Source organism: Mus caroli, unplaced genomic scaffold (genome assembly GCF_978045245.1).
Source record: "Mus caroli unplaced genomic scaffold, Mus_caroli_1 scaffold_9, whole genome shotgun sequence".
Lineage (NCBI taxonomy): Eukaryota > Metazoa > Chordata > Mammalia > Rodentia > Muridae > Mus > Mus caroli.
In genome coordinates, this window is record NW_028227264.1 from 60,550,095 (window position 1) to 60,569,984 (window position 19,890).

Genomic DNA, 19,890 nt, shown 5'->3' on the forward strand with positions numbered 1-19,890 from the left:
GGCCAAGGGGTCAGGGGAATCGGCTCAAGCAGGATGGACAGGAAGGTATCCCTGAGGGTGTGACATTTGGGCAGAACAAAAGGAGGGAGAAGCCAAGCTGTGTGGGCAAGGGTGTCCCAGGCAGAACTTGCTCCCTGTCACCTAAGCTGGAAACCCAAGCCTTGTCCCCAGGCACCTTTCTGTTCTACAGGCCACATTTCACCTGTCACCAAATGAGTTCAGAACAAAGGAAACCAACTAAGGACACACACTCCCAGTCTCACCTCTCAGGCTGCCTTCTGCAGTCTGGCCCACAAAGGGTTAAACTGCCCCCCACCCCACCCCCTCCAAAGAGCTCTGTGATGGAGCCTGGGGCCTTGTCTGGAAAACTGATCTTGTGGGTTCTTTTAGTTCTGTAAGTCTGTGGTACTTTGTTAGGCAATCCTTAAAGGAGAGGTTTCCTTTCAGGTATGATATGGTCTGACTGTGTAGCCCAGATTGGGCTCGAACTCACAATCTTCCTGCCTGAGCCTCCAAGGGCTGGGGCTTTGTGAAGGTTATGTTTTATTGAGATGTAAACTCACATATTACATAATTTAACCATCTGATTCTGTTCTTCTGATTCATGTGTAAGACTGTTTTGCTTGCATGTGTATGCGTGCACACCACATGTATACAGTGCTTGGGGAGGCCAGACAAAGGCTTTGGATCCCCTAGACCTGGAGTTACAGACTTTTTTTTCTGAGCCACCACGTGGTGCTCTGCAGGAGCAAAAAGTGCTCTTAACTCACGCTGAGCGTCTCTCCAGACCCTTAGTTAGTTGTTTTAAGTTACGTGTGTATGTGTGTGTGTGTGTTTATTGTTTGTTTGTTTTGTTTTTGGAGGGACTTGCCAGGTTGCCCAAGCTAGGTTCAAACTCTTGGGCTCAGGGGATCTCCCTACTTTAGCCTCCAAAGAGCTGGGACTAGAGACAGGCCGCATGTCATGGCTAATTCGCCAATGACTTGTAGTGCAGGCTCTGAACAAGGACATCCGCAGCACAGCGGCCCGTAGATGATTTCCTCCCCCCCTCTTTCCGGGAGCCATCCGCCTGCAATTTCCTATATGCCTGGGTCATCGGCAAACATTTGTTAGGTCCATATCTTTGCCTATTCTGGATATTGTATATAAATGGAACAATACAATACATGGTCTTTCGTGATTGGCTTCTCTCACTGAGCATGATTTTAAGGTTTGCTCTGTCACATGTATCTGAACTTTGTTGCTTTATTGCTAAATAATATTCTATTGTGCGGACATACCACAGCTTATTCACCCTTTCAAGGACGGATGAATATTTGGCTTTTTTTCTGCTTTGGGGAGAGTTAAATTAACTTTTGGTATAGCTACCATAATGAAATGCCAGAGACTGGGTGGTTTGACAACATAACTGTATTGTTTCCTGGTTTGGGAGAGGAGAAATCCAAGATCCAAGGCAGATAGGTCTGGGGATTTGGATGAGATTGGCCCATGCAGACGCATGTGTTTGAATGCGTGGTTCCAGTTGGTGGAACTGTTTGGGAAGGGTCAGGAGGTGTGGCCTTGTGGGAGGAGGTGTGGCCTTGTGGGAGGAGGTGTGGCCTTGTGGGAGGAGGTGTGGCCTTGAGGTTGGAAAACCCATACCCTTTCCTCTCCACTCCCCCAACAGCCCCCTCCTCCCGCACTTGGGAAGTAAAGGCAGAAAGATCTTTGTGAGTTTAAGATCAACCTGGCCTACACAATTTTAGGCTAGCCAGCCATGGCTACACAGTCAAAACACAAAAAACAAAGCAAACAAACAAAAAAGAAAATCTGCAGAGACAGGCAGATCTCTAGGTTTCAAGGCCACCCTGGTCTACGGAGGGAGTTCTAGGACAGCCAGAGCTACATAGAGAAACCCTGTCTCAAAAAAAAAAAAAGAAAAAGAAAAAGAAAAGAAAGAAAGAAACAAAGCAAAACAAAACAAAAACAGACTTTCTAAGCTAATGCTTTGGGGTTTTTTTTGGTTTGTTTTGTTTTATTTTGTATGTGTGTGGGGGAGGTGTGCACGCGCGCTCTCACTAGGTAGCTTAGTGTGGCCCCAAATTTATGCTACTTCTGCCTTAGCTGAGGGTTGTGCCGAGGCTCATGCCGCCACCCCTTACAGCAGGTTGGTTAGTAAAGCCTTTACCTTGCCATAGCCTTCCAGTGGAGCCAACCATGCTGGAGTCTATCTATTGCATGCTCTTCTTGCTGTTTTCTTTGTAGGAGCAAAGTCTTATTTTGTAGCCTGGCTAACCTCACATTTGCAGCCCACCCCACCCCTCCCCACCCCACCCCACACCCCAACTCCATACCCCTACCGGACCCCAACCCTGGCTTCTGCTTCCTAAGTATTAAACTATAGACCTGCTTCTCCTGTTCGGCCTTAAAACACATTAAGGTGCCTGCTTGGAGAATGGGAGGGAGGCACAGAAAACTCCGATTCAGGGTCCTATGAAATATGTCTGCCTCTGTGTGCTTGACACTCATCCATGTCAAGGACAGAGGGGATGGGCTCTGAGGTCCATATCAGTGGTTAAGAGCACTGACTGCTCTTCCGAAGGTCCTGAGTTCAAATCCCAGCAACCACATGATGGCTCACCACCACCCATAATGAGATCTGATGCCCTCTTCTGGTGTGTCTAAAGACAGCTACAGTGTACTCATATAAATATAATAAATAAATAAATAAATCTTTTTTTTTTAGCGCTCTCTCATTGCACCCTGCTGTGTGGAAATCTGGGCCTAGAGAGGAACATTTGAAAGTAAACACGGCTCCCCACCCAGGGGAATCTACTGTAGGGAAGCCCCATGGTTTAAAATCATCATCAGAATCTCCAGAGGGAACAGAATAGTCACACAATAGCTTTTTGGTTTTTTTGGGACAGGGTTTCTCTGTATAGCTCTGGCTGTCCTGGAACTCACTCTGTAGACCAGGCTGACCTCCAACTCAGAAATCTGCCTGCCTCTGCCTCCCAAGTGCTGGGATTAAAGGCGTGCACCACCACCGCCTGGCTCCACACAATATCTTTTATACATACAAGAATGCTCCTGGAGGAACGAACCAACCAACCAACCAACCAAACAAACAAACAAACCCACATTTGGACTTCTTACCTTTTCCTCTGTGAGAGGGGGTCGTATTTTTGGTTCAACATCTACAGCCTTAAAGACAAAACAAGATAGAGTTACAAAGGTAGTTCGACACTCTGCATCCACATAGATTGATGCGTGTAGCCTATCTAAGCCAGAGAACAGAAGCAAACTGCAGGAGCCAGTGCAAACGGGACTAATGCCTCTTCCGAAGAAAGGAAATGATCGTGACACTTCCCATTCATGAGTTTATTCAAATGAATACTTCTCAGATCCTCCACAAAGGCACCGGGAGTTCAAAGATGGAGAACAGGGGCTGGAGAGATGACTCATTAGTTTAGAGCGTTTGTTTAACAGAGGATGCTGGTTCAAATCCAGTGGGTCACAACCTTGCCTGAGCTTGGTTCAGGGGATTGGATCTGACACCCTCTCCTGAACTCTCGGAGCTCTGAGTGTGAGCATGGCGCTCAAGCATACATGCAGGCAGAACATTTGTATATAAAATAATTTTTTTTCAAACAACAAATAGAGAATAAGAGAGGCTCAGCCTCTGTCATTAGTGAGCTAGGAGTCCACTAGGGACTGGCCACTAAGAGAGGTGAGCTGACTGGTATAGAGGACACATATTGATTGATTGAGATTGGAAATGTAGCCACTGGCCTCTCAGAGCAGCCCGTGAAAGGGCCTCCTGTCCTTGGGCCTCCTGTCCTTGGGCCTGGCTCCATTATTAGTTCCTGATGAGTCTTGAATGTCAACTGTCACCAGAGGCTTGTCTGATCCCACCACCACCACCACCACCACCACCACCACCATGGCTATATTTTGGAAAGTTGTGGAACCTTTTGGAAGTGAACATGAGCCTCACTGGAGGAAATGGTTCTCACTGGGGCCAGAACATGAGAAGTTCTAGCCTTGACCCCACTTCCTGTCCACTCTCTCACTTCCTGGAAGCCAGGGGTCTTAGTTCCCTGCTCCTGCACCCTGGTTCAGCTCCCTCAACTGTGAGACAGAAGAACCTTTCTTCCCTCAAGTTGCTGCTTGGCAGGTATTTGGTCGCAGCGATGGAAGATGACTAGCACGGTTTCTATTCTTCCTCCCAACCCCTTAAAAAAATAATTACATTTACTTGTAGTATTACTATGGGAGGGAGAGGAGAGTATGTAAGCCATAGCATGCACGCAGACGCCACAGTATCATCGGCTCCCTCCTAATTCACAATAGATGAGAAGGGGTGGCCTCCCTTTATAAGGAAGGACACCGAGCCTCCTGGAAGGCTGAATAGCTCCTGTATTGGCTGGTTTCATGTGTCAACTTGACACAAGCTGGAGTTATCACAGAGGAAGGAGCCTCCCTTGAGGAAATGCCTCCATGTGATTCCTGGGCTGGTAGTCTTGGGTTCTATAAGAGAGAAAGCTGAGCAAGCCAGGGGAAGCAAGCCAGTAAGTAACATCCCTCCATGGCCTCTGCATCAGCTCCTGCTTCCTGACCTGCTTGAGTTCCAGTCCTGACTTCCTTTGGTGATGAACAGCAATGTGGAAGTGTAAGCTGAATAAACCCTTTCCTCCCCAACTTGCCACTAAGATCATGATGTTTTGAGCAGGACTAGAAACCCTGACTAAGACAGTACCCCAAAGGCACATAGCCAGCTCTGTAAAACTCAGGGATAACCCATGTATCTTGCCTTTGAGGGCTGGGGCTCTCTTTTCAGCACTTCTCATAGTGATTCATCACACACTAAGTGTTCAATAAATAAATGTATGCTCTTTATAAGTGCAACACTAGAGCCTCTTCCAAGAAGGTTCCAGATTTAAAACAAAACAAAACAAAACCCACAGACGTTGTGGTTTTAACAAAGGGTTGGGGGAGCCACACTATAGACAATCAGGACCATTCACACAAGGTCTGCATGTACGCAAGGCCCAGGCTGTCTAAGGTGGTCATATGCAGATACCCTATCAAAGCAAACCTCATATCAAAGGGGCTGCAAGGAAGCCTTACAGATACTTAAGAGGCCTCATGAGAATGAAGACTAAGGTAGCCATGGGAAATACTGTCTGGACAGCAGTCGTGGAGAAAGCTGTCCAGATGGGGCTACACGGTTTGGTCCTCCCTTAGGCCACAAGTGGAAACTCACTATCCAGAGTACAGTATGCCTCAACTAGGACAACCCACAGTATGTATGGCAGCAGGGACACAGAAATGGAGTAGCAAACTGTACCCGCAGCCTTGAGTTTAATAGGGGTGAAGGACAGACAGAGTAACAGAGTGACTAGAGGAGTGACAGAGACCCCAGTGGACCATCTGGGATCTGCAACTGGCCAGCTCTGCAAGCCTGGGAAAGTAACTGAACTTCTCCAAGCCTCAGTTCCCCCCATCAGTGAAATGGGAGTGTTGCTACCTCACTGGGCCTTATGAGACACATAAGCCCATGTAAGGAGCGAACTCGGGCCATATAGTGTTTCCTTCCTATGTCCGTGTAGCGGGGATGGCCTCACTTCAGAGACCACAATCCATAGTCATTCAAGTCCCCTTTTCAAAATGGCATAGTATCTGCAGTGACCTTTAACCCCTCCACACACACACACACATAGAATTACATGGTTGTGTGTGTGTACATGTTGAGTGTGTGCATCCATGCATACGTGTAATGGAGACCAGAGGTCGACATTGGACGACTTGTTCTCTATCTCGCTTTACTTCATTTGTTTTGATTATTGGGGCGGGGGAGTTGGCCATAGCACTCATGTGGATATGAGAGGATCACTTAATGAGGTCAAGCCCACTTCCATCCATCACAGGTCCTGGAGATTGAACCCCAGTTGCTAGGTTTGCTCAGCCTTTAGCCACCTCACTACCTCACCAGACCCATTCTCTCTGTCTCTGTCTGTCTGTCTGTCTGTCTGTCTGTCTGTCTGTCTCTCTCTCTCTCTCTCTCTCTCTCTGTGTGTGTCTCGCTCTCTCTCTGTCTGTCTCTCTGTCTATCTATCTATCTATCTATCTATCTATCTATCTATCTCACTCTCTCTCGCTCGCTCTCTCTCTCTGTCTGTCTGAGACAAAGTCTCTCATTGGACTTGCCCCTGATACCCGGCCACTGAGCCTTTGGGAATCTGTCTGTCTCTACCCTGCGCCCCCCCCCTTCCCTGCACTGGGGTTTCAAATGCACATTGCATGCTCAGATTTTATGTGGGTGTTGGGGACCAGAACCCAGGTCCTCAAGCTTGTGTAACAAGCATTTTAGCTGCTGAGCCATGTTCCCCGCCCTCCCGTGGACTTTCAGTAGCCTCTGGGTGCTAAGGATGTACCCCACAGGGCTAGAAGCTGTTCTAAAGCTTCATTTAAGGCAGGGCAAAAAGTCTGTACCATCCACGACAGATGTAATATTTTTTTCTTAGAAATTCAACCTACTGCTGGAGGAATTCACGGATACAGGAACCGTAAATGCAGAGACAAGCTGGGATTGCGTGTGCAGTGGGAACAGCCTCAGAATAGCTCATCAACTAACAGAGGTTGGTAAAAACTGAAGCTTCTCTTGGGCTGCCTGAGGGATATACCAGACTTCTAATGCCTGGTCCTCAACCTTAAATCTTGGGAGAGCTTGGGACCCACGTGTCTCTCTGGACACCACGGAGACCAAGGCTAGACCCATGGATTGACACTGCATTCCAGACAAGCATCCAAGCCTCCTGACTGCCACATGGTGCCTGCGACACTGGCTGCTTTGTGTCACCTCGCCGGGGGCAGGCCTGGACTGCTTTATAAACTCTTGGTGGCATTCTGCCTGGGGCTGGCAAATCCAGACAGGGCACAGGAAGGGAGCAGGGGGGAGGGGGCAGTGACCTCGTGGTTTGGAAACCCTCCCTCTTCCTTTCCCAGAGCAGGAGGCACTATTTTTCATGCTGCTTGAGGAATAGAGGGAAAGGCGGGGTGGGGGTGCGGGTGGGGGTGCGGTGGGGTGGCTTCAGAGGTCCGGAGCTATGGGGGCCTTCATCTTGGTGTCCTTAGTGACTCCCATGTTCCACTGTAACCCACACAGGTGCTTTAGGTTTGGCAGCTGAGAATGGAGTGGAAAACTTCTACTCAGGAGTTAAACAGAGGAAGCAGGAGCTGCAGTGTGGCTCAGTTGATAGGACGCTTGCTCAGCATTCCTGATGCTCTGGATTCAATTCCCTAGCATCCCATAAGCTTACTTCAGGAATTCTACTGCTCCAGAAGTGGAGACAGGAGATTGAGGGCTCGAGGCCAGCCTAAGCTAGTATAGTGAGACCTTGTCTTGAAGAGAAAATAAATTCGGAGAGGGAAGAAGTCACAAGTTCAGCCTCCGAGGGAAGGAAAACACATCTGGGCCAGACTTTTCAAGGACAAACGGCGGAATTTACACTACCACTCCCAGGGTGAAGGCACTTCTTGGGCCCCTCCATGCCTAAACCCCTCATCTCTGGTCCAGATCAGCACCCTAAAGCTTGTTCTCTGTGAATCTTTTTTTTTTTTTTTTAAGATTTATTTTATGTTATGAGTACACTATAGCTGTCTTCAGACACACCAGAAGAGGGCATCAGATCTCACTACACATGAGATGATGTGGTTGCCAGGAATTGAACTCAGGACCTCAGGAAGAGCAGTCAGTGCTCTTAACCGCTGAGCCATCTCACCAGCTCCCACTTTCCCTGATCCTTAAAGCTTTAGTTAGGATAAACATGTCCCCCAAGGGCTGATCAGCCCATTCATTACTCCTAGATCTGAGGGAGTCCTGGCCCTCAGATCATGTAACAAGTGTCAAGCCTGCTTTTGTCCTTGGGTTTACACCCACAAGGCACATGAGTTCCCCCATCCCTTAAAAGAAACAACTACGACTCTCTGTCCTGGGGCCTGTGTGCAGCAAGATGGGTTTCAAAGGAGCCAGCCACTCACAGGAACACACTCTGTGCTAGTCACATTTTCTGAGGTGTGTTCCAGTATTCAGGAAGACATTCTTCAATGTCAGAATAGGCAAAGCATCTTGGGGGGATTCAGCCCAAGGGGCTTCCTTTAGAGAGCAAAGCCAGATTCTTGCTTATAGTCCATGCACAGGACTGTGTAGTCTAGCTTTACAAGAAACAACTAGCTACGAGGTTGGTAGGCTCCCCGTGGGTAGAAACCACAGGTCTGATTGAGAAATTAATGTGTACTGAGAGCCAGAGGCCAGATGGAAGGCTCCAGCCCACCCTGTGATGTTCTTGCCATGCCTTAGCTCTGAGCTGGACCTCAGGCAATATCCTGAGGGAGTAGGCTGAGCCTGGCATGGTATATAGGACCCTCTTCAGAGGCTGGGGAAAGCTGGGCACATGACTCAGTTGACAGAGGGCTTGCCTAGCACGCAAGAGGCCCTGGGTTTAAACCCTAACACCATGTAGACTGGGTATGGTAGTGTATGCCTGGCATCCCAACACTTTCGAGGTGGATAGCAGAGCAGAAGGATTCTAGGTCCTCTCTGGCTACATGGAAGTTGAGGCCAGCCTGGGATATGTGAGATCCTGGGGTATGGGGAGGCGGCCAGTTACCTGTCCTTTCTGGCAGTTCTGTCCCATAGTGTAGAGGTGATGGCTACGCTGTTTTTCCAAGGGTCTTCTGTCCTCAGAAGCGGGGTTTTCTGATCCTAGAGAAAGATTAAAGTTCAGCAAAAAGGCTGGTTAGAATCTCAGCACTACCGTTCTCTTCTCACCAGCTAGAGAGGTCAATACCCTGATACTGAGGACTGACCCCAGATAGTGTACAGTTTCTAGAAGAATCCATGAGCCCAGATAAAGCCATAAGCCCAAGCATACAGTTTTCCAGCAGAGCATTATCTTGGAAGCACTTCCTGGAAGCACTGCCTGGGTTATGGGCTAGAGGTAGAAGCCATGGGCTTCCGGGAGGTGATTAGCAGACCTGGGGAGGAACCAAGGCACCTTCCAAAGGCCATCTTTTCAGAAGTGTGACCTTCATCTTGGTTTCTATCTGCCCTTGCCTGTCTAACTTAAAATATGGTATGTAGACTGTCAATTCTAAGAACGATGCATTGTGCTCCCTTTAAAGCCCAAAGATACAAGCAAGGGGTTCTTAAGAACTTGAAATTACACTCCTGTGGAAATAACGTCCATCACTTTAGCTATGTCTCCTTCTTTGCGTTTCTCACCAGATACCTACCTATCAACAGCACAGAAAGAGAGACATGCTATGGTGTTCTTTGTTTTACATTGGTTCTGTTTGTGTGCACGTGCGCATGTGCGCCACCTGGAGCATGGGAGGTCAGAGGACAACCTGCAGTGGTTGAGTTTCCGGTTCCACCATGTGGGTTCTGGGGATTGAACTCAGGGATTCAGACTTGGCAGCAAGCGCCATCACCTACTAAGCCATCTCACTGGCCCTAAAATATTTTTAAATTTACTCTTTTTTTCCATGGAATACTGAAAATCATTCTATCCCCCCCCCCCTTTTTTGAGTATGGTGAGGATTAAATATACTGAGTAATTAAAATTTACTAAGGTGGTCCTTACTGGGGGAAAAAGGAATGGCTAAGACAATGCCTATGTAACTTAGCTTGACTGTGTGTGTGTATGTGTGTGTGTGTGTGTGTGTGTGTACACGCATGCGCACAGTGTGGTTTGAATATGTGTGTGTGTGGAGTGTATGTGTACGTATATGGTGTGGTTATGTATGTGTATAGTGTGTCTATGTGTAGTGTGTGTGTATAGTGTGTGTCTGTGTACCTGTGTGTATGTGTGTGTGTACATGTCTGGGTCTGTATGTGTGTGTACATGTAAAACCTTAAGTGTATACAGTTTGTCCCTTTGACACCAGTGAAGCTGAGAGGTGAATCCTATCCAATAAGTCAAGACTGATGGCTCCTTTGTCCCATCTCTAAGAGACAGAACAGCTTCCGACTGTTCTGTGCTTTGCCTAACAACTGCAAGGCTGAAGCTGCCTCAGAAGAGTCCCCTCTGCTGGAGGCCTTTCCTACTCCAACTGGGGAAGCCAAGAACCCAGGCTTTCAAATACGGGTTCAATGCCAGGCAGCTGGCCCAAGTGGCAAAGATTGGCAGTGGACAGTTCTGCTGGAGCGTGGCACACAGGCACAAACAAAACTGACTGATTTTCATTCTTGATATCTGTTTACAGCATCGGATTTTGATTAGATATTTCTGCTTAATCCCTCCAGGTGAAGGTTTCTATAAGAAAGGGAATGGAATTGGCATTTATATTCTTTAGGGTGCTGAGGAGTATCAGGAACTGTATTTCTTGGGTACTGACACCCCAACTTAACAGGGAGGGTCTCACTATGTAGCCCTGGCTATCCTAGAACTATGTAGACCAGGCTGTCCTAAAACTTTCAGAGATCCACCTGCCTCTGCCTCCTGAGTGCTGGGGAAAAAGGCATTCCCCATCACACCCTGCCTGGGAAGGCTTCTCAATGGAGCTGCAGTTCCATCAGCTATGAAATGGGCACAATCTCGGAGCCGAAGGCTTGTTCATAAATGGTACTGGTGTCTGGCTCATACCTCGGGAATGTTTCTTGTTATTTGTGGACTGACTGGAAGGACAGTGAAAAACCTAAGTGGAGGCACAGCCTACTCAGGTACACTTCAAGGCAGTGAAGGAACTTTGAGTTGTTTGTTTGTTTGTTTGTTTTTGGAGACAGAGTTTCTCTGTGTAGCCCTGGCTATGCTGGAACTTGCTCTGTAGACCAGGTTGGCCTTGAACTCATAGAGATCTACCTGCCTCTGCCTCCTGAGTGCTAGGATTAAAGGCTTATGCCACTACTGCCCGGTCTGTTTTCATTTGTATGGATGTTTTGCCTGCATGTATGTCTGCACATGGAAGAAATGCCAGGGAAGACTATGAGAGGGTGTTGGGTTCCCTGAGACTGGAGTTACAGACAGTTGTGAGTCACCCTTTCTTTGGGTGCTGGGGATAGAACCTGGGTCCTCTGCAGCCAATGCTTTTAACTGTTGAGTCATCTCTCCAGCCCCTTTATGAGTTTCTACATTTTACCCAATAGGATGCAAGAGTGTAGATCAGTGGCAGAACGTGCCTTACAGGCACCAAAGGCTCTAGGTTCAATCCTCAACATTGCCAAATGAATAAATAACTCTCAACTGTTATTTTACATAACTCTTAACTGTAACTTTTAGGAGCTGGACCATATCATGACAATATTGATTTATTTAATCACCAAAGTTAAATTTCAGGGCTGGCAAGATGGTTCAGCGGGTAAGAACACTGACTGTTCTTTCAAAGGTCCTGAATTCAAATCCCAGCAACCACTGATAATAAGATCTGACGCTCTCTTCTGGTGTGTCTGAAGTCAGCTACAGTGTACTTATATATAATAATAAAGAAATCTTTGGGCCAGAGCAAGCAGGGACTGAGTGAGCAGAGTTGACAGGAGCAAACAGAGGTCCTAAAAATTCAATTCCCAACAACCAGATGAAGTCTCACAGCCATCTGTACAGTTACAGTGTACTCATATACATAAAAAAATAAATCTTAAAAAAAATTTGAGCCAGGCATGGTGGCGCACGCCTTTAATCCCTGCACTTGGGAGGCAGAGGCAGGCGGATTTCTGAGTTTGAGGCCAGCCTGGTCTACAAAGTGAGTTCCAGGACAGCCAGAGCTACAGAGAAACCCTGTCTCAAAAAACAAAACAAACAAAAAAAAAAATTGAAATGCAACTCCTAAGCCAGCAGCTCATCCCTGGAACATGTAAAGACTCTAGTTGTTGACAGCACATGAGCATCACTGCTCTCTAATCTAGACAATGCCCGTTATGGAGTACAAGGATGCAGGTTAGAATCCTGGCACCCACATACAAAAGACAGATGCATGTAGCCCCAGTTCTCTTGGGGAGGAAGGATAAGGCAGAGCCCTGCCCCATGCTGGCACCCAGCCTTGTTCTAGGTTCAATGAGAGATGCATCTCATGGGAGTAAGGCAGAGGGTGACAGAACAGAGCACCCACCATCCTCCTCTAGCCTCTGTGGGTATACATGTACCTGTACTCCACCCCAATGTGCACACACACACACACACACACACACACACACGCACACGCACACGCACACGCACATGCGTGCACGCGCGCACATAAAAGGAAATGCCCATCATCCCCTGGTGAAACTTAAGTCATCAGCAGTGCATTTCCCAGCCCAAGACCACTTACCTGGCCTCTTCTGGCCTTTAATGCATATAACCTCAAAATTATTAAAATGCATGAGCTAGGGGCTGAGAGCCTAAGAATGTTTTACAGATCGGCACTCAGAGAAGGCTTTGTCTGGTCCTCACTTCAGCTTTCTACACAGAGATAGTGCTGTGACCTCAAAGGCTATGGCAGCCTGTGCTAATGAGACCTAGTAGCTGACCTGGCCCAGAGCAGGGATGGAGCCAAACCCATAAGCATGTGCTAGCCCAGATCTCATGGTAATTCTTGTGCCTTAGACTCCCAGTACCAAGACTAGGGTGCCACCATACTGGGCATAATGTATGAGTTTTTGTTGTTTTTTGTTTTGTTTTTATTTTTGAGTATTTTACTCTGTAGTCCAGACTGTCCTGGAACTTACTATGTAAACCATACTAGCATCAAACTCAGGACAATTCTCCTGCCTCAGCCTCCAAAGTGCTTGGATTACAGACACAAGCCACCACATCCAGCATCGTGTCTGGTTTAGCTTTGTCATTATGAGAAAATGCCCTCCTCTCTCAACTAGACAGGCTTATAGACAGACAGACATACACACACCTGACTGCCTTTCTGGCACAGGGCTAGCTTCCCCAGCCTGTTCTGGACCATGCAGCATCCTAGAGAGAAGTGGTGCTCCCCATCCCATTGGTTCAGCTGACAGAGAAGCTAGAAGATGATGCTTGGTTCTCTTTCATCCTCCGCTAACCACCAACTGTTACCCAGGAGATGAGGGGGGGGAGGGGAAGGAGCTCTGGGCATCTGTTGGAGGCTCCTCCGTGACAGTAGGTCTCCCATAGGAGATTGCTGAGTCCGGAGGCTAGGCAGAAATGAGGAGTGTATCTGTGGCCTGCCGTACTGGCAGCTTGGGCCATCTGTGTGAGCAGTTCCTGCTGGGTGTGGACATTCTCCATCACTTCAAGTGTCCTGCAAGCCCAGGGTCCTCTCTGGGACTGTGAGGGTGTCTAGAAATGTCTTCCTTCCATCCAACAGAATCAAAAACAACTGTCTAAGCCAAGCATGTGTCATCCCAAAAAATCCGGCCCTGGCACCATTGTGGGTTTCAGATGTGAAGTTTCGTTTCTGGGATCGGGATCTGAGTCTGAGGCTTCTCATTGTGATTTCTCACTGTGCCAGTTACACCAAAGCCCATGGTCCATTCTAGGTTTGCTGGTGACTGGGCTCCTCGTTCCTTGCCAGCTCTGGCTTCCCTTGGGTTGGAAACCTGCTCTCACCAATTAATGCAGAGAGCTGAAGCATTCCTTCGCAACAACCCTTGTGCAGTCTTCCCGGAGCTCAGACCATTTCCCAAGCTCAGACAGGTGTTACATTGCAAGACTGAGATCTGATAGGGGGCTGGAAGCCTGTCTCTGGCTTGCCACGCCCCTCCATGCCCTGCTGATCTTCTGTTCACCCCAACTCTCCAACCCTGTCAGGTACTAACAACAGATTGAACCCAGGACCTCAACCAGCAAGAAAGGTTCTCCACAACTGAGCTATATCCCCAAGCTTCATTAATTCATTCATTCATTCATTTAAATGTTTAAGACAGGGTCCCCCTAAACTAGCCTTGGATTAGTTCTGTATCCCAGCACAGTCCTTGAGTCTCCTCAGCCCCTCCCCTCAGCTTTGCAATTGTCTGAGGTTATAGGTCTGTGCCACCCTGACTTGCCACTCACCATCATGGTCTTTGTCATTTTGTCCCTCTACAGCACTGCATCAGTGCAGATACTGAGTTGGAGGGACCCAGAAGCACCTGAGAGATGGGCTTCTGGGCATGCCTGTGGGGGATGATCATAAATGAACTGATGCAGGAAGACTCATCTGGACTGAGGGCAGGACCTGGTGTGGATCGTGGACTGTATAAAACGGAGCGATGAAGCTAAGAGAAGCATGCTCTTCTTGCCTTCTGCTTCCTGATTGTAGATGGGATGAGATCAGCTGCATCAGGATCCTGCTACGGATGCCCTTGCCTGAACCGTGAGCCAGAATGAACCATTTTTCCTTGAAGTTGCCTTTGTCAGTGTTGTCTTTCACAATAACTGGAAAAATATTAAGACACTGACCTGGCGGGGAAAGACAAACCAGGCCATACCATACCAGCAAGGAGGCAGAGGCAGGAGGAGGATGGTGGATCTGAGAACAGCCCAGATTACATAGTGAGATACTATCTCTGAAGTCAGCTAGGAGAACAGCTAAGGAGACAGTTGGTAAAACATTTTGTCTTACAAACAGATGACATCAGTTTGATCTCTGGGACTCAAGGAAAAATAGCCACTTGCAATGTCAGATCTGGAGATGCAGAAGCAGGTAGATCCTTGGGGCTGCTGACCGGCCTGCCTCGCCTGATTGGTGAGCTCAGATCTCAGGGAGAAACTGTCTCAAAACATAAGGCAGATGCTCCTGAGGAATAATACCTGAGGTTGTCTTTGAGCCCCCACACACATGACATGCACACATGCCACATACACGCACACACACAGATGTGCACCTGCACACACAGAAATATACACATACAACACATACAAAAAAAAAAGAGCAAATGGGTACTGGGATGTGGTTGGTTTGAATAGGAATGGCCCCCCATAGACTTGTATTTGAATGCTTGCCCCATAGAGAGTGGCGCTACTAGGAAGTGTGGCTTTGTTGGAGTAGCTATGGCCTTACTGGAGGAAGTGTGTCACTGTGGGGGTGGGCTTTGAGGTCTCCTATGCTCAAGCTCAGCCCAGTGTGGCACACAGTCTCCTTCTGCTGCCTGTGGATCAAGATGTCGAACTCTCAGCTCCTTCTCCAGCACCATGCCTGCCTGGATGCTGCCATGTTCCCACCTTGATGATAACGGACTGAACCTCTGAACCTGTAAGCCAGCCCCAATTCAATGTTGTCCTTTATAAGAATTGCCTTGGTCATGGTGTCTCTTCACAGCAATAGAAACTCTAACTAAAACATGTGTGTGTGTGTGGGGGGGGGGTTGGGGGGAGTTCTCAGGTTGTTCACTTGTGATCAATGTCAGTACAGTATCCACACTTCAAAAATCATATTTAAAAAAAATGGCAATAGCCTCATCATGCCAGATACTTAGCCAGTGAGATAAGTCCCTTTCAAATTACTCTGTCGCTCTGGGAAAGTGTCACTCTCTAGGCAGCCTCAGTGGGATGCTTGGGTTAAAAGGCTGAGGTTTAGGTTGCTCTCCATTCATCTTACTGAGCCCAGGAAGCTGCCTGAGGTGAAAGGTCACAGGAACTCTTAAAACCCACGGTGGTGTACAGTGCGAGCCCAGGTCCCCGTGCACTTGCCTTAGGAAAACCTGAGTCACCTCTGACAGCCCTCACTTGAGTTCACTCCCATTTTCCCCAAAGGACAGCATTTGCCATCCTTGCTGGGTGACCGGATTCTTGATGGAAAAATACGTGGGATAGGGTGAGTTCTACCTTCTCAGGTGTCTGAGGAACGGTCTCTAGCTGGTGGGTTGGAGTCCTGAGAACAGAAAGAGACAGGAGAATCAGGTTGAGGCACTCAACATCCCATGAATAGGAAAGCATCAGTCCTGGCTATCATGTGGGCCTTGCCCTTTGTCCCCTTTGGATCTTAATGTCCTTACATTCTGAGAGTAGACCATATAACATATCTACTATACCCGGATGGTCACCAGGTAGTCTGTCCTACTGGAGCCTCACAGAAATCTTGGATAAGAGAGCAGGGACAATGGAGACGATTATATTAGCCATGAAGGTGACAATAAGGGACGCCAGGGACTGCACTAAGGATGGCTTCTATGGCTGCCTGGAAGCTTCCCAATACCAGGGGACCCGAGGATCATTCTCCCATGGGGAAGCTGGAGCTCAAAGAAATCAATTCACCTGTTCATGGAAGAACTCAGTCCCTTCCTCTCTAATTCCTCCTTCTGAGGCTCAGAGCTGGTGAGAAGCTCAGAGCAAATAAAGACTAACTGAGGTGTTATTTGTATTTGTCTGTAGCCCAGTTTGGCGCTTTGAATAATGTCCCTGATATCCTCGTGTATTTGAATGCGCAGTCACTGGGAGTGGCACTGTTTGAAAGGATTAGAAGGATTAGGTCTTGTGACCTTTTTGGAGGAAGTGTGTCACTGGGGGTGGGCTTAAGGTTTCAAAAGTGCAGGACAGGCCCAGACTCTCTCTCTCTCTCTCTCTCTCTCTCTCTCTCTCTCTCTCTCTCTCTCTCTCTCTCTCTCTCTCTCTCTCTCTCTCTGCCTCCCTCCCTCCCTCCCTCCCTCCCGCCTCTCTCTGTGCTTAAGTTAGTGTTCTTAGCAACTTCTCCAGCACCATCCCTGTCTGCTGCCACCATACTCCCTGCTGTTAAGTCTCAAACCCTGGGACAAATGGCTTGAGCTGCCATGTTCTCATAATATTCCTCAGCCCCTACCTGTTACAGGGTATGGATGGCACACCCCATTCCCTATCCATCCCCAAACTCCAGAGGTTGGGCTGCCCTTCCCCCCAGAGGCTCTTCTCTATATAAGCTAGCCATTTTGGTTACCAGCTCCTTTGGTACCTTTGCTCTTTCGGCTGATGCACCTGGTCCCCGTGTCTCCCTCTCTTTATTCTTCCCCCTCTCTCTACCTGGCCCAGCCCAGCCTGGTCATGCCCACTCTGGACCCTCCCAGATGTTCCCGCCTCTGCCCACACTCTCCCTTTGATCTACAGTAAAACTTTCTCCTCCACTATATCTAGGACAGTCATGTCCTTTCCGTTTTTATTTCTTTTTGCTTTCAATGATAATGGACTAAGCCTCAAACTGCAAACAAGCCCCCAGTTAAGTGCTTTATTTTATAAGAGTTGTCCTGGTCTCGTCTCTTCACAGCAATAGAATGGTGTGAAGCAAGACAGAAGTTGGTACCAGGGAATGGAGTATTGCTGTGACAGGCCTGACCATGCTGTTTGTTGGAAGAATACAGAAGTCGTTGAGACTCTGGACTAGAAAAGCAGCTGAACACTTTGTAAGGGGCGGGGCATTCTAGTAGGAGCAAAACCGGTAGAGCATTGTGGGCCCAGCTCAAGAGGTTTCAGAGGGAAAGAATATTAATGGTCTTGTGATATTTTGGCCAAGAATGAAGATGCTTTTTGCCCTTATCCTAAAAATCTACCTGAGGAAAAATTGAACCAGGGTGTGTGTGTGTGTGTGTGTGTGTGTGTGTGTGTGTGTGTGTTGGATAAATGGTATTGGCAGAGGAAATTTCAACACAGCCTAGTGTTGATTCTGTCATGTGGCTATCAGTGGTCACTATGAAAAGGAGCAAGGCGGACAAAAGAAAATACAAAGTGTTCGGTTGAGAAGAAAAGGACCACCAGGAAATGTAATGGAGCCAAGTCCAGTGAGCAAGGAAATAAAGTTTAATGAAAAGCCCAATGGATGTAAATAGAATAAAGGGCGTGGTGACCTCAGGCAAGACCCCGCCCAGCTAACCTGTGAAAAGGAATTAGGGAAAGTATAGGCAGTGAAGGAGACATCAATAGTAGAACGCTGGCCAAGATGAAATAGAACAAGAGGTACAGGTTCCCAGCCCCAGCAAGCAGCAGAACTTGGCAGCTTTGCCCATGTGATTCTGACTTTAGAGTCAAAGACAGAAGAAAGGATCACAGAATTTCCCCCCAAGAGCAAGGAGAATCCCTGGAGGCCAGGCATGTGTCAGGAGAGTATATGGAGACCCAGCGAGGCCATTGCGAGAAGCTGTCAAGGTGAAGCCTGGGTCGCCTTGGAGATCCCAAGATGTTGGAGATGCCAGAGTCAGGAGATACCTGCCAACAAAAGCTGCTAACAGAGTGAAAATAGCCCAAGACAGAGAAGTAGTCTAGTCAACGAAGCTGAAAGTGCTTTAACATCCATCATGGAGACACAGAGTTTGAAGTTTGTCAGCTGCGTTTTTTCCTGTCTTGCTTTGGTCCAGTATTTCCTCACAGCGCTTCTCCCTTTCCTCCCTTTCAGAATGGTAATGTGTATTCTGTGCCACTGTATGTCGGAAGTACGTGCTCTGCTTTTTTGATTTTACTGGGGATGACAGTTAAGAGATCTCCATGAGTCTCAGGAAAGACTTTGAACTTGGAGCTTTCCAACCTGGTTGAGACTGTGATAGACTAGAGAGACTTTTAAAGTGAAGGAAGATGAAATATTGTAACTTGTGAGTTGTCCTGGGACTGAGAACAAAGCAGAACAGCCCCCAGGCATGCCAGGGCAGGGCTGTTGTTAAGGCATTCCTAAGAACATTTTGGCTGTAAAGATGAAAAGGTATTCAAGGACAAATAGGGCTACATTATCTAAGCCAACACCATCTGGCCGGAATCTCCCCTCAATCCGAGGACAGGCAGGGTCATCTTGTCTAAAGTCCACACCATCTGGCCGGAACCTCCCCTCTGTCTATTACCCCTTGGCACTGGGTAAAGTCATACATCAACTGGTTGTTATGTGAACAAAGATAAGCCCCAAGCCCACCGGAACAAAGTTCTGATGCCCCTTTTTGCTGACATGTAATCTTAATGTTAATGAACCAATCCTGTGTCTTTGTCAAAATTCCTTGTACTCCTAACCCTTTGCTTCTTTAAAAACCCCTAGCTTCTGAGCCTCATGGTCGACTCCCCTGCCTCCTGTGTGAGGTACCTGTCGGCCCAGAGCTCTGCCAATAAAGCCTCGTGTGTCTTGCAACAAGAGAGGATTCTTGTGTTTGTGGGTGCTTCCTGTCCCTGGACTAGAGTGAGGGTCCCCATATTTGGGGTCCTACAAAAGTTAGACTGAATGCATTTTTCATTGTGTTATGGCTACAAGCCTATGGGGGCCAGGGAGCGGAATATGGTGGTTTGAATGAGAGCAGACCCCGGAGGCTCATATAGTTGAATGCTTGGTCACCAGGGAGTGATGCTATTTGAAAGGATTAGAAGGATTAGGAGTTGTGGCCTTATTGGAGAAAAGATGTCACTGGGGGTGTCTTAGAGATTTCAAAAGCCCATGCCAGGCCCAAGTGTGCTCTCTCAATCTCTCTCTCTCTCTCTCTCTCTCTCTCTCTCTCTCTCTCTCTCTCTTTCAGATCAGGATATAATGCTCTTGGCTCATTCTCTAGCACCATGCCTGCATGCTGCCATGCCTTCTGCCATGCTAATAATGAAACTGTAAGCCAACCCCAATTTTATAAGTGTTTCCTTGGTCATGGTGTCTCTTCACTGCACTATATCAGTGACAAGACCATCAGTGTGGCCCTGAACTCACTTATGCCATCAGGATGACCTTGAACTTAGGTTCCTTCCGCCTCTACCTCCTATGTGCTGGACAACAAACATACGAGGGCTTTGTGCATGGAGGCAAGCACTGTACCAATCAAGCCACGTCCCCAGCTATCAAAGCACGGAATGTTCAGGTTTGGGCTGGGAGGTGACTAAGTGGGTAGAGCAGTTATCACATAAGCGTTAGAACCAGGTTGGGATCCCTAGAACCCATGTAAAAGACCCACACAATAGTGACCGTCTCCCATTACAGTGTTCCCACAGAGGGATGGAAATGAAAATAAGAGAAGACCCTGGGCCACCTGGCCTGCAGTACACAGTGACAAAGGAGATAGAAGAT

The 19,890-nt window shown here is 47.9% G+C and overlaps 1 protein-coding gene across 3 annotated transcripts in view; it reads right to left on the reverse strand.

The window, feature by feature from the left end:
* Nucleotides 1-19,890, reverse strand: part of Hk1 (hexokinase 1) — a 108,625-nt gene that overhangs the window by 81,649 nt on the left and 7,086 nt on the right. Inside the window, exons 2-4 of one of the 3 annotated variants that reach the window (XM_085842838.1) lie at nucleotides 15,735-15,780; nucleotides 8,652-8,746; nucleotides 3,136-3,183 (exon numbers count right to left, since the gene is read on the reverse strand). In XM_085842838.1, the coding sequence (XP_085698964.1) occupies nucleotides 3,136-3,183; nucleotides 8,652-8,678 (75 nt within the window). In that variant the 5' untranslated portion in view covers nucleotides 8,679-8,746; nucleotides 15,735-15,780. Of the gene's footprint in view, nucleotides 1-3,135; nucleotides 3,184-8,651; nucleotides 8,747-12,864; nucleotides 12,981-15,599; nucleotides 15,781-19,890 lie in introns of those variants that run through there. The other 2 variants (XM_085842837.1, XM_085842836.1) reach the window with 2 other exon arrangements.